This window comes from Lasioglossum baleicum, chromosome 7 (assembly GCF_051020765.1).
Source record: "Lasioglossum baleicum chromosome 7, iyLasBale1, whole genome shotgun sequence".
NCBI classification, from domain to species: Eukaryota; Metazoa; Arthropoda; class Insecta; order Hymenoptera; family Halictidae; genus Lasioglossum; species Lasioglossum baleicum.
This window is the reverse complement of record NC_134935.1, coordinates 5,391,873-5,404,414: the sequence shown is the minus strand read 5'-3', so window position 1 is coordinate 5,404,414 and position 12,542 is coordinate 5,391,873. Positions and strand designations below refer to the sequence as shown.

Genomic DNA, 12,542 nt, shown 5'->3' with positions numbered 1-12,542 from the left:
TATGAACTCCCCGACCTGATAGCAGTACGCCGCCATAGTGGTGCCGAACGCGAATCTAGCTGTACAAAAATCAAAAATCACATTTTCGCAGAAGAGTGCGAAACATGTTGGGACATCTTTCTAATGAAACGGTTGGTAAGGGTCAATGATCATTTTTACTCGAAAAAGTGTTGTAAAATGCTTTTAAAGCAGGTAGAAAATGAGCTTTTGCGGGTGTTTGCAAAATGGTTTGTGTCAAACCATTGCACGTGCCAGTCGTGTTTCAAGCGTTCCGAACGAACATTGCCTTCGATTTTTTAGGTGCCTATTTTACTTTGTTGGATATGGATAATTCTAAGAAAAGTATGTAATGGACGATCAAAATTTGCGACGCAAAGAAGGAGAGCGTATATGAAATGTTATAAACTATGTCTCTTTCTCTCCCATATGCTCTCCTTCTTTGCGTCGCAAATTTCGATCGTTCATTATTTTTTCTATGATTTTCTATGATTCTATTATTGAAACAATTGGCTTGTGACAGCTAAAATATGATATAAATATTCTTGATTCAATTTTGTCTAAATGTCTTGCAAATACTGCATCGAGAGTTGTTCCTGATCTTGTTGTCGCTTCATTAGGATTATTTACCATTTCCAATCTTAATTTACTTCTAAACATTACTAGACTCCAAGAAGTTCTACTTCTGCCGTGCGTGGTTTGCCAAGCGAAGGTTTTTTGTATTAAAAAATTTTTGGAGCTTCCCACGTTGAAAACCACTGGCCAATATAGAAAAGCCCATAATATGCAATGTCTGTACCGATCCTTGATCCCAATGACGTCACTACGGGACTACGTCACTTCGGGATTTCCCGTATCATCGCACGACGCGGTGTCCACAATGACGTGACGTAATAAGATAATTAGGCTTAATGCAGATTACCGGTCTGCTCCTTTTGTTTGATTGTTTTACGTCGCTTCTACACCTGCTATGGTTATTAAGCGACTTCGGTCTGCTCCTAGTTTTTACTTGAACGAAAATGGACTCATTAGAAGTTATTCTGGTGTAAAGTGTGTGCCATCAATCACGTGACTGACTGTATTGATGAAAAACCTGCTTGTAATAGCCGGCATCGACTTTGGAACTATCAGTACTGTTTTAGCTGACGACTAAGACAGACACTGACATCATGAGTGCTCCTCTCGGCTGGTTGTTTCTTTTGGTTTCAGTTTTGAATTCGCTTGACGAAAGTCACGGGCAATATGAACCTCCGACGCCTACCATTGAACCTCTTTATCCGAAAGGGATACGAATTTCCACTCCACGTAAGTGTCGATCTTAACTTTTCGTAATATAATTGATAAAAGTGATAAAATTATTTATGGTAATAATGGAAACAGTCAGTTGCACTTTTCTACTTAAATGTTTCATTGAATAACACTTTCGTTGTTTCTCGATTTTACTATAAATGCATAAAGATCCACGAATGTATCGTTGAAGGAAGAAAAAAGAAAAAACAAATGCGTACGCTGCCTTGAAAAAGTAGAATGTAATGTTACATCACTGAGCAAAGCCAGTCAAGAATATGTGTTTAAAGTATTTTGAAAGCGAGCCGCGCTATCGTAATCATCAATCACTAAACGATTAATTACATAATGTTTAAAACTGTTTGTTACTACACAATGAACAATGAATTATTCATTAATCCGTAGAAATGAATAAATCCAATTATGTTTCATATTAGTAAAAAAGTAATTCGCCGAGCGTTAACTAACTCAGTTGCAGATTACGTTCCATAATTATCAATATGACGTGTTTGTATCTCTGATAACCCTATTCAGCATCAGGAAAACTCATCATGGAATTCTCGTATCTTCGGTTTTCGCATAAACACGTAAACAGAACGAAATATCGCCAAAAGTATCACTTTATTAACTGTTTTGTCCAAACCTGTATTAGTTTAACAGATTCATTTAATATTTGTCAATATTAATGGCGAAGTCTATATAGTTTGACAAATTAAATTGATCAGCATGATAATATGCAATTTTTTCTTCAGATGAGGACGGAATAACTTTGGTTGCCTTTCATGCAAAAGTTAACGACGATTTCTACAGTCTCGAAGCGGGAACAATCTCCGTGGATGTTATCAAACCTAAAAATGGCCGCTGGGTTTACCAGGACCGCAGTACCAAACTGAAAATCGGAGATATTGTTTATTTATGGCAGCACGTGGTCTACAATGGTCTGGGTTATAATTTGCTAGATCAACACCACGAAGTTAAAGGTTCGATTTCTATGAAGAAGAGTACTAATCAGTAAAGTACTAATATAATTTACGCTGTTTCTAATGACTCTGAATTGTTGTTTCCTCTCAGAATTTTTCAATCCCGATGGAACCGTAGTGGGCCCCACACCTGGCGGGGGTAGTACATGCACAACTACTTCCGAAACGAAGATATACTCTCGTGACCGGGAATCCCAGCAACTGAGACGCAACAACGCGTGCGCGGGCCAAGTAATTTTCGAAGAGAACTTTGACACGCTCGATACGAATCGTTGGAAGGTTATTGAACGTTTCTCAACAGCTCCGGTAAGTGTCGTCCCTGGTAACCGGTTTTGGAAGACATTATATAATTCTGAATTTTCCTTTATGTCGATCGTAGGTAGTGCAAATAAACAATTTAATGATTTCGGCGCTACAGGTACGATCAAATGTTTTTTTAAAAATACTTCTATGTAAATTATGTGTGTCTTTAATAGCAATATTTAGTAATTTTTTCATGTGTCTATTTTGTAAATTTAACAATTTATTATGAGTGAACATAGAAGTGGTCATCACATTGCAATTTTTGATTACATTGTTTCTAATAATACCAAATGATAATACCAAAATTTATTAGAAACAATGTAATCAAAAATTGCAATGTGATGACCACTTCTATGTTCACTCATAATAAATTGTTAAATTTACAAAATAGATACATGAAAAAATTACTAAACATTGCTATTAAAGACACACATAATTTACATAGAAGTATTAAAAAAAACATTTCATCGAACCTGTGGCGTCGAAATCATTAAATTGTTTATTATATATTCTTGTCACTAAATCAATAGCTTCCTAGACATAACGAAAATAAATTGACTTCTTTCAGAATTTCGAGTTCGTCGTGTACAAAAACAACCAGGACAACGTTTACGTTGAGGACGGTAATTTGCGCATTAAGCCAACTCTGGTCAAAGAGAAACACGGTCTTACGTTTGTGCAGGATGGTTCTCTGCAATTGGACAAGTGAAGTCGCGTTCTTATAAATATGAGAATAGTTTTGTTTATATTAATTCGATGCTATTATTCCTTGTGTGTATTTCAGATGCACGGAAGAGGTCGGTAGCAGAGATTGCACACGAACTGCAAGTGCATGGAACATTTTACCACCTGTAATATCAGGACGATTGAATACTAAACCGTCTTTTAACTTCATGTATGGGAAGGTCCAAGTCCGGGCTAAATTACCGCGCGGCGATTGGATATATCCCCGTATGTTTCATATACAATTTCAATAACTTCGTTATTATAACAGTGCCAGACCAAATAAATGTCCGCAATCATACTTTGGTCCCTATCTGCTCTGAATCTGCAGACCAAAACCTGTCGAGAAAATACAATGCAATAAAACGTTCCGCTTATTTTTCAGTGATCACTCTAGAGACTGATGACAGTTCACCAAACTCAACAACGTTCTGCAGCTTTGTGATCGCCCATTCGTTTGGCAATCCGACGCTCATAACAGATGATATGAAAGACATAAGTAATCATCTTCTTCAAGGCGGTGCATACGTCACTAACGTAGAGAAGAATAACCTACAAGACAACCGAATAGACCTACCGTCGAAGTCGTCAGATACTCTGTGGTCTGATGATTATCATGTCTACGAACTTGAATGGAGACGCGAACGACTCAATCTTAAAGTCGATGGCGAACAGTATGGGGAACAGAGGGTGCCTGCACTTTTCGATACTCCAGTAAGTTTGACCTGTTCAGCAACAGACCATTCGTTTTCTTGTATTTTTATATAAACATGCTCTGTATAAATTTGAGAACGTTACTAATTTAGTTGTACACAATTATAGGCTTACGTCAACGTGGGCCTGGGAGTCGCTGGCCATAGCTTTTTCCCTAACGGATGCAGAAGCGGTAACTACCTGAAACCGTGGAAAAACGCGGGCGTGAAGGTACGTACAACCTTTGAGAACAATCATTGAAAATAGTAAGAATACATACCATGGTTTTCGTTACAGGCGCTGTACGAGTTCTACAGCAAGGATAATTTGTGGTTGGACACGTGGAGACAAAATTACAACACCCTGTCGATAGACTATATTAAAGTACAGGCGTTGTAATTTTGAAAATATTCTTTCAATTCTGAAAGTTAAACTATAAGTTTCTAAGTAATATATGTATGTATAACACTAGCTGCTCGCGTGGCCTGCCTGCGGCACGCCTTCGCAACCAGGCCCTCCGGACAGGCGGCGCACAGTGGGCAATTTCGATAAAATCCCTTTATTTCTTATTTTTGTTTTTTTCTATTCATATTCTTGTGTCTCTCTCCCCTCCCCCTCTCTCTACGCCTCTCGCCCCCTCTCTCTTCCTCACCCTTTTTCTTCCTCCCACTCTCTCCGTCTCTTCTCCCATCTCTTTCTCTCTCCCTCTCATTCCCTCTCTCTCAGTCTCTCCCTATCCCAATGAGTACCTCAAATTGAATATAGGTGCTATAAGTCAAAAGATATAAGCAGAAACGTGCCCAAAACAGGGCGAAAGAATCGTCTTTGGTCACTAATGACGTCACAACTTTTGAACGAATGGACTTTTTCGAATACGGTTTGCTCTAAAACCTTCCCGAAGAAACGCCGCGTCTAATGGTTCAAACCCCAGCTTTCTACGTTCAGCCGTTCTCAATTGATGCCGTCACAAACAGACGGACACGATTTTATTATATATAGAGATGTAGCTTGATTTTTAAAGCTGTACTGTACCATTCCGCCAATCCCTTGTATTTGCAACTAGGTGCGCTAGCCTCCTAGAAGTTAGCCCCCCACTTGTTAAATTAAATAATTTCAACAGTTGTGCTGAGTTGTGCTAAGTTTGTGCTACATTGTGCTCGAATATTACAGCTATAATATCAAAAATAAGACTAAAAATTGAAAAAAACGATTTTTTGAGTAGCCCCCACTTTTAATTTTTTTCAATTTTCTCAATTGTGCTGAGTTGTGCTAGGTTGTGCTAAGATTGTGCCAAAGTATTACTTCATAAAAATAATAAATAAAGAAGTTATGGTAAATAATCGTTTTGGATACCTAATTAACGTTTAAGTTAGTAACAATTATCCAAACAGCACATAATCATATATCTGAGTTGTGCTAGCCTAGCACAAGTCAGCACAACTTCCGATTTCTCCAGCACAACGATTTAAAGGGCACTTTACTCTTGTCCGCGGCCCTTCGCGCTTCGAGAAAATAATAATGTTCTTTTTCCAAATGGGTGCAAATTGCCCCATAGTATATTAAAATATGTTGTATAACACACACACACACACACTGCGAGGGTTCCCGTTAACGGAACAAGGTAAGAGTACCATACGCAGTAATCCCCCGCGATCTAATATTCTGTAGTAAGCCTCGTTTTCGCCTAAATAACAATAAAGATCTTTGTAGATCCACAATGGAGCTTGTAACAATGTTTTACAACGCTCCGAAAAGGACGGAATTGCAATTATGGATAGTTATAGCTTCTGTGTCGGTGGGGTAGTATTATTAATCATCGTCGTTGCGGTTTTAAGTATGGTATAACATTTTTAATGGTATAACATTTTATATATATGTATATATATATTATCACAATATATTCTAATGATTACTAATACTATTTTCTACAATTACAGTTGGGTTTCTTTAAGAGAAACGGCAAACAAACGAATAACGAAGTAAGTACAGCATCATATTTTACATACTTAAATTCTAATTTATACGCGTATATTATTATTATTATTATTATTATTATCTTTAGATCCCGGAAGAAGAAATCGAGGTAAGCGCCGCTACAATTAAACCGACAACCAATGACATTTAGAGAGGATACGGTAAAAGAAAACTGATAATGCTTCTTTACCTTTTTATTTACATTATACGTATCTTCAATAAATGTTCTCTATACGAAAAACCCAAATTTATGTATGCAAAGATTTATTCTAGTTAATATTCACTTGTCATGTGTATTTACAGTTTGCATTATGTTCGAGCATACCTCTCTTTTTACCCGACGAAACTAGGCAAAAACTGCAAAAACCTATTCTTAACACGTACTCGTATATTACAATTCTTTCAAAGCGATCTTAAATACAATACTCACGGTCGACCATTTTCTGCCATTTTCCGTTATATTTGCGTTATATTTGCAGAAATCAATTAGTAAAAAAGATTTTGTTCGCACGGTAGTAACGGGTTTCTATTAGGAATTATGCGCCGAAAGTTGACACGTTCAAGGTTGACGCGAATCGATACAGAGTGTGAACATAAACTATTCTCTCGGATGACCGTTATTCATTTGGTCTGCGCGTTTCTCAGCGTTCGAGCAGCTTAAAAATCTGACGAGAGATCGATGACGTATCTTGCCAAAATCACGTAGATCCACATTCCCTGTATATTATGTACATTCTGTTACACATTCGTTAAGTCTGTCGATATTATCCAACGTGCCTTTGTAGCAGAGACACAGGCGGTCATTGCGTTTTCCGTTTAACCAGCGCAAACTGTCACTGCAGAAACTGATTTCTGGATTCAGGAGCAGCTCATGCACAAAGCTCGAGTCAGAATTCATTCTGTTCGATGCTAATCGTTGGTCCATCTATTCGTATTATGATAGAGGGCAAATTTCTATCCTATTCGTTATAGCGCATCGACTGCGTTGCGACAGACTTCAGATAGGAAGGGGGATGATGATGATGATGATAACAGACTTATGACGTTTGCCTCCAGCACATGGTCTTATATACTCTTTTTTTTCTCTTTTTTTTTCACCAACGGTCCTAAACATCTCATTAGGACTACTCTGTTTTTCCCATTTTCTTTATTGCTTTCTCGTCACAGTGAAATACTGCGACGAACTAGGCAGTTTTTCCCAAGAGCAGTTGTGGAACAGTTTCAGTGATTGAGCGACAACTGCAGTCAAGCTTTCTTCCTTGATATGATGAGAGTCCATTTTCTTTCCCGTTAAGTTCGTTTCTTATAACCCAGACACCGACGCCGATGAATCATTTATATTCACACGCTGCATGCACATGGTCTTTAGACATTACGAAAGTGTAAAATACTCGGGGTAGAATCACGGTGAATGATTCACACATTACATTTGTATGTACATATACAGTGTAGTCTAGTGTTCCGTAGAAAGCGAACGCAGCGCGTACTTTTTCTTTTTTACAAATTGTCCGAAGCTGGTCGATATGTTTCATTATCCTGCATATAGATGAATAATTTCAATATCAATTGATAAAATTCTAGATCCGAGAAAAGGATCTACATTCCCTGTAGGAGATTCTTTTTTTTTCTTTTCTTTTCTTTCCTTTTATGCAGACTAATGCACTTGAACTGAGATTGTGAGACAAAACTGAGCAACACGTGATTGCAACAAAGGAGGTCGGCCAGCATCGTACAAAAATTATGCATTCTTTCTTTTTTCTTTCTTTGTTGCACTGCGTTGCACCTCTGTCATCAGGTGCAGTTAATGGAAACTAATTTCTATTGTGCACATAATTATGCTTATTTTATCTAAGATATCACAATCAGAATTTCTGTACATCGAGCGGGGACACACGATCATACACTGCTTTTATCATACTTGTTCAATAATATTTAATAATTAGCTGATTCGAATCGACATAGGACACGCGATCCAAACGTATATTGGATCCCTGAGACAGCATGGGTGTGTTACTATGCGAAGTGCATCATCGATTATTCCGAAAAATAAACATAATCATGTTTGTAAAATCTAATTAAAATAGGCAGTATGTAAATTCCAAGTATCACTTGCACGGCACAAGTGTCGAATTTATGGTTCGATTCTCGTACGTAAAACAATTGACGATTATTCGAAGATGATACGTGATGATGAAATGTGATTCGTACGCGACTCGACCGAACAGGTTCGTCAGAGTAATTAGTCTCAAATGACCTTTTTTCGTTTAACCCGAAAGGTTCATTGTAAATAGAAAAATGAAAGTAGAAAAAAGAAGAAAGAAGAAAGAAAAAGGAATATAGCGTTGAATTATATCGCGCAGAAATATTATTCCCTCTTTAAAGAACTTGTTCGTCTACGTCTACGAACCATCATCACTTGATTCACCAAACTTTGTTCTGATTTGGGTACGCATATCATGAGCTGAATGTAGGACAATCGCCCTTTACGATCGTAAACATGAGATTTTTCTTCGCATTCGAAGAAAAAAGAAAAATTGAACACTCGAATATATTCCATTCGGTTAAAGCGAAAAGAAGCGTGTGAACGCATGAGCTTTCCACGTAAACACTAACGTTCCTAGAAAAACACTTTCCGCGTTCCTCGTGGATGCACAAGCTTCTTTTTCCTTTACCGCGAATAGATATATATCGCTAGGGACAAAAATGAAGATCTTGGGTAATGAAATCGAAGGAGCAACATAATTTGATATAACGCGATAAACGCGATAACGCGAAGCGAACAATAAAATAACAAACACCCAATACCTTCGAGTCCTTGTTCAGATCATGATACAGAAGCACCAAGTACCAAGTACCACGCATGCATCGATAACGTAATACAAGTATAATTAGAAAAGATGTTCGAGACACACAGTATACTTATTTCTTAAATGCTTCCGATGGGATCTGTCCTCGTTTGAAAAACTCCTGGAATGCCGCAAGCGCGTTGTTGTAATTCCATTGTACCTCCTCGAGACACTTCAGACTCCATTCTATATTCATATTCGTCTGTTGACTGAGCGTCGCGGTCATTTGTTGTTTCACTGCTTCAGACAATTGCGGTGGAACTGGCTGCTTCAAAGGGGTGGTACTGCTCGACGATGATGCGGCTTGCTGCGTTGGGCTCGACACCTCCTGGGATGTCATCTGAGTGTTCAGGTTCTTCGTTTGAGCGGCTGTTGGATTACCGATATGTAATTGTTCGTTTCGAATACAATAACCAGTTCCTTCAGGTACGATTATAAACGTTCTATTGAAATGACGAAGAAGCTGGTCTTTCTTGTCCAGCTCTTTAAAAAGACCCGTGACTGTGATCAACATCATCACTTCCTGCAATGACAAGCGATGCAATTAGATTTAGTTGTTTTTTTTTGTCTAAAAAGAAATCGTAGTAGGGAGTGTTTTCTCGATACACATAATTGTCGAGAAAGAAAAGACTGGTCCGAGGGAGAATTATATCGGCGGCGGCGAGGGATACACTATTCTTCGACTCTTTTGCCAAACGTAGAAAAGAACTTACCGTCACTAGGCTAATATCCATCGTAAATGTGTTCATATAGTGCATAGTTTGTGGCATTTCCGAAATAAACGAGACCAAGGATAATCTTCCTTGCTTCAATAATTTTTGTCTCTTGTTCGTATCGTTTACTCTGTACAAGTTTCTGTTTTCCATAAGGTATCCGCTTAATCTAGATAGGAGCAAAGTTGTTGTTGGTATCGTGGAATATATTTTCAATAAAGAACATATCGGCCGCCGCGCCGCGCCTATTCTCATCTTACTTGTTACTATTGTGGGTATAAGACACGGTCATGCTAAAGGACGCGTGCTCGTCATACGCGTCCAACAACGGTTGACGGTTCTCGCTATCGAATATAAGAAAATATTGTTGCAGAAATTGGCTAGCAATTTCTTGCGCTTTCGCGTTCGCAACGAACATTCTCCGAGAGGGCGGCAACTTATTTCCGTCGTCCGCTACGTCGAACAGGATTGGTTTTGGGAGTTCCATACCATCCTATTTTAATATATAGAGAATATAAGAATAATTACGTATATTTTGTTGATACGATTCGAATCGTACAGATAGGGTTTGATAATGACTTACCAGCCGTAGAAGTTTAGGAAACCGTCTCCGCACGTCGCTAATGTCGGGAAAGAAAAGCCAGAAGCCCGGAAGCTCCAAGTTAGTCGGAATAACAGAAATATTTGCCTTAGTATTGAAGGATACAATATGTAGAAGAAAATTGACACACAGACCATTCAGAACATTCCAGGGACAATTGTTCTCTACTAATCAATTCCTGTTACTAAATTTTAAGTACATTAGACAACACAAATCGAAACTAAATCGGTTCAAAGTACACAAGGCAGTTCTGTTAAGCTGCCCGTGTAGAGCTTTCTTGAGAATGTTTCAACATTTTCAATCGGAACGTAGTAAACATTTCTGGCTGTGTTAGTAGCTTCAGGAAACTATCCACCTGGAGAATTCTTTTATCAAGCGAATAGAGAGATCGTATTAAAACCATACATTACCTAATGTATTCGCTTTGTCGAGTTTTATACTTGTTGCAAACGGGATTTCCAGTTAGCTTCAATTCCTCCAGCTTTAAGTCTTTGATATGATCTATTTGCTTAATGTCCTTTACCTGGAATTATTAACTTTAGAATATAATCCGTGTACCTTTGCCTAACATGTTTCACCATAAACGACGACAAAACATTCGTAATTTCGTAATGACTGACCCAATTGTCTCCGATGTACAGTATCTTCAATTTCGAGAACTTTTTACTCAATACATTTAATCTTTCCAACATATGCAATCGGGTTCCGTCTAAATTCAGTGCTTCCAGATTCGGTATGTGTTCCGATGCGATGTCTAATACAGTTTTTAACAGGATAGGCCGAGATAGAGAACAGAAATAGTCGTCGGCAAGATCTAGAATGAATGAAAAATCATGTTTAGTTAACATCATCGATTCGAGATAGGAAAATAGGATAGGAAATCTTTTAAATCCGAAATGATATACCAACCCGGGTCTCTATGGAACTTTGATAAATCCAATGCATTCGTTTCGTTGACATAACGTTTAGACATGACTTGTTTCAGTCTATCTTTCAGTTTACTGTCAATTTCACAATACGGAAGTAAAAGTTGAAAAATCTTCACTTGCAGTTTAAATCCATCCGTGGTGGTGATCTTCTGATGACAATTACTCAGTGCCATTGCTTCTTTGTCGTCGTCCACGAAAAAATTTGCTTCGTTTCTACCAACTTTATACTACCGACAAACAGGAACGACAAACAGTTAAAAAAATTATATTACATATCTTATCGATCGTGCACGATATGCTCAATATTATTTACCATTATTGGAACAAAAGTTTCTGGCGCCATATAGCTGAGAAGATTATTTAATATATATTCCTTGTCGTACTTATGTCCATATGGTATCTATCACATATAAAAGAACAAGGTGTATATATATATATATTATTTTCAAATTCTCGTACTTATTTAGACGCTTCTACATAATCAATCGAATTCCAATTGCTAATTTTCCTTACGACAATCTTGTAACAACGATCCCCAGGAAGATTGATCCTAATTTTATTAGCCATCTTCCCTCCTCTGAATCCCCTCATGGGTGAGGGACTGACTCTTCCACGTTGAGAATTAAATTCTCTTAGGACAACTTGTCTGCTGTTGTTATTACAACTTGCCGCCATCTGAACATCGTCGTCTAAGCATGCTAACAGCGCGTTCTTACTTTTGGATTGTCTTTCAGTTTTGAAAGACACTCTGGGTCTATTTCCAAGGCGGAATTGAAAAGCACCGTTGTTTCTCGGTACACGATCATCTGGTCCTGTACAAAATAAAAGTTAAGTAAACTGTTATCTCTGAAAATTGCATCAACAATTTTTATAGTTATTTCGTTGCTTCTACATTTTTAATAGATATTTATAATGATACAGAGACACGCGTTTTAAATGATAAAAAGTTTTATATTTATTTCTAGATAAGTATTATGCTATGAAAATTCACGCTTTATTAAAAAAATTTCAACACGGTCTGTCCACGAAAAAGTAGGCCGTAACGAAAGCAAGATACAACAATGGAAAGATTTACCGAAATAGTGTTCCTCGTCCGAATTTCCGAATCTTCTGTTGGGAGCCCACGACTTTTTATGGAATCCAGACATCTTTAAGTTGTGCTAAATATATATAAGTAGAATCATAGGCGAGACATCAGGATCACCAGTCTTTTTAGGGTTAGGCACAGTTAGGCATGGTTAGGCAGCAGTTAGGCAATAACAAGCTTTTTACTCACTTGGTTGGCAGTACTGATCACATCACTGAAGAAGAGATGGGATGAACTGCTCATTCCGAATCACTTGTGATTCGATCACGTTCGTTCTAAATCACGGTGTTTTTTCACAGTGCTTCGTGATTTTTCGTGATCACTACTGATTGGTGGAGGGCATAGGAACATAACTGTTCTTGGTCACTCTATATAGAAGTCTATGTTCTCGGGACATTTTACATAACAA

The 12,542-nt window shown here is 37.9% G+C and overlaps 2 protein-coding genes across 2 annotated transcripts; one reads left to right on the top strand and one right to left on the bottom strand.

Annotated features, from left to right (window-relative positions):
- The first annotated feature begins 1,113 nt into the window (after window positions 1–1,113).
- On the top strand, window positions 1,114–4,552 carry LOC143210860 (beta-1,3-glucan-binding protein 1-like). Its single transcript, XM_076428094.1, has 8 exons — window positions 1,114–1,302; window positions 2,037–2,264; window positions 2,356–2,570; window positions 3,136–3,272; window positions 3,352–3,518; window positions 3,676–4,004; window positions 4,113–4,214; window positions 4,281–4,552. The coding sequence occupies exons 1-8, from the start codon at window positions 1,167–1,169 to the stop codon at window positions 4,380–4,382; spliced, it is 1,416 nt and encodes a 471-aa protein (XP_076284209.1). The 5' UTR covers window positions 1,114–1,166; the 3' UTR covers window positions 4,383–4,552.
- Window positions 4,553–6,012: 1,460 nt separating this feature from the next.
- On the bottom strand, window positions 6,013–12,542 carry LOC143210859 (nuclear RNA export factor 1-like). Its single transcript, XM_076428092.1, has 11 exons — window positions 12,323–12,542; window positions 12,122–12,206; window positions 11,560–11,858; window positions 11,360–11,446; window positions 11,027–11,273; window positions 10,738–10,931; window positions 10,528–10,640; window positions 10,100–10,136; window positions 9,777–10,009; window positions 9,517–9,685; window positions 6,013–9,326 (listed from the first exon to the last, which is right to left on the bottom strand). The coding sequence occupies exons 1-11, from the start codon at window positions 12,374–12,376 to the stop codon at window positions 8,877–8,879; spliced, it is 1,968 nt and encodes a 655-aa protein (XP_076284207.1). The 5' UTR covers window positions 12,377–12,542; the 3' UTR covers window positions 6,013–8,876.

Excerpts from the sequence above, each read along its gene's own strand:
- LOC143210860 (XM_076428094.1), top strand. The coding sequence starts at position 1,167 with ATGAGTGCTCCTCTCGGCTGGTTGTTTCTTTTGGTTTCAGTTTTGAAT. Across the intron at positions 2,265-2,355 it reads TCAACACCACGAAGTTAAAG|AATTTTTCAATCCCGATGGA; the intron begins GTTCGATTTCTA and ends GTTTCCTCTCAG. Across the intron at positions 4,005-4,112 it reads CTGCACTTTTCGATACTCCA|GCTTACGTCAACGTGGGCCT; the intron begins GTAAGTTTGACC and ends ACACAATTATAG.
- LOC143210859 (XM_076428092.1), bottom strand. The coding sequence starts at position 12,376 with ATGAGCAGTTCATCCCATCTCTTCTTCAGTGATGTGATCAGTACTGCC. Across the intron at positions 10,137-10,527 it reads CGACAAAGCGAATACATTAG|CGACGTGCGGAGACGGTTTC; the intron begins GTAATGTATGGT and ends TCCCGACATTAG. Across the intron at positions 9,327-9,516 it reads TGGATATTAGCCTAGTGACG|GAAGTGATGATGTTGATCAC; the intron begins GTAAGTTCTTTT and ends TTGTCATTGCAG.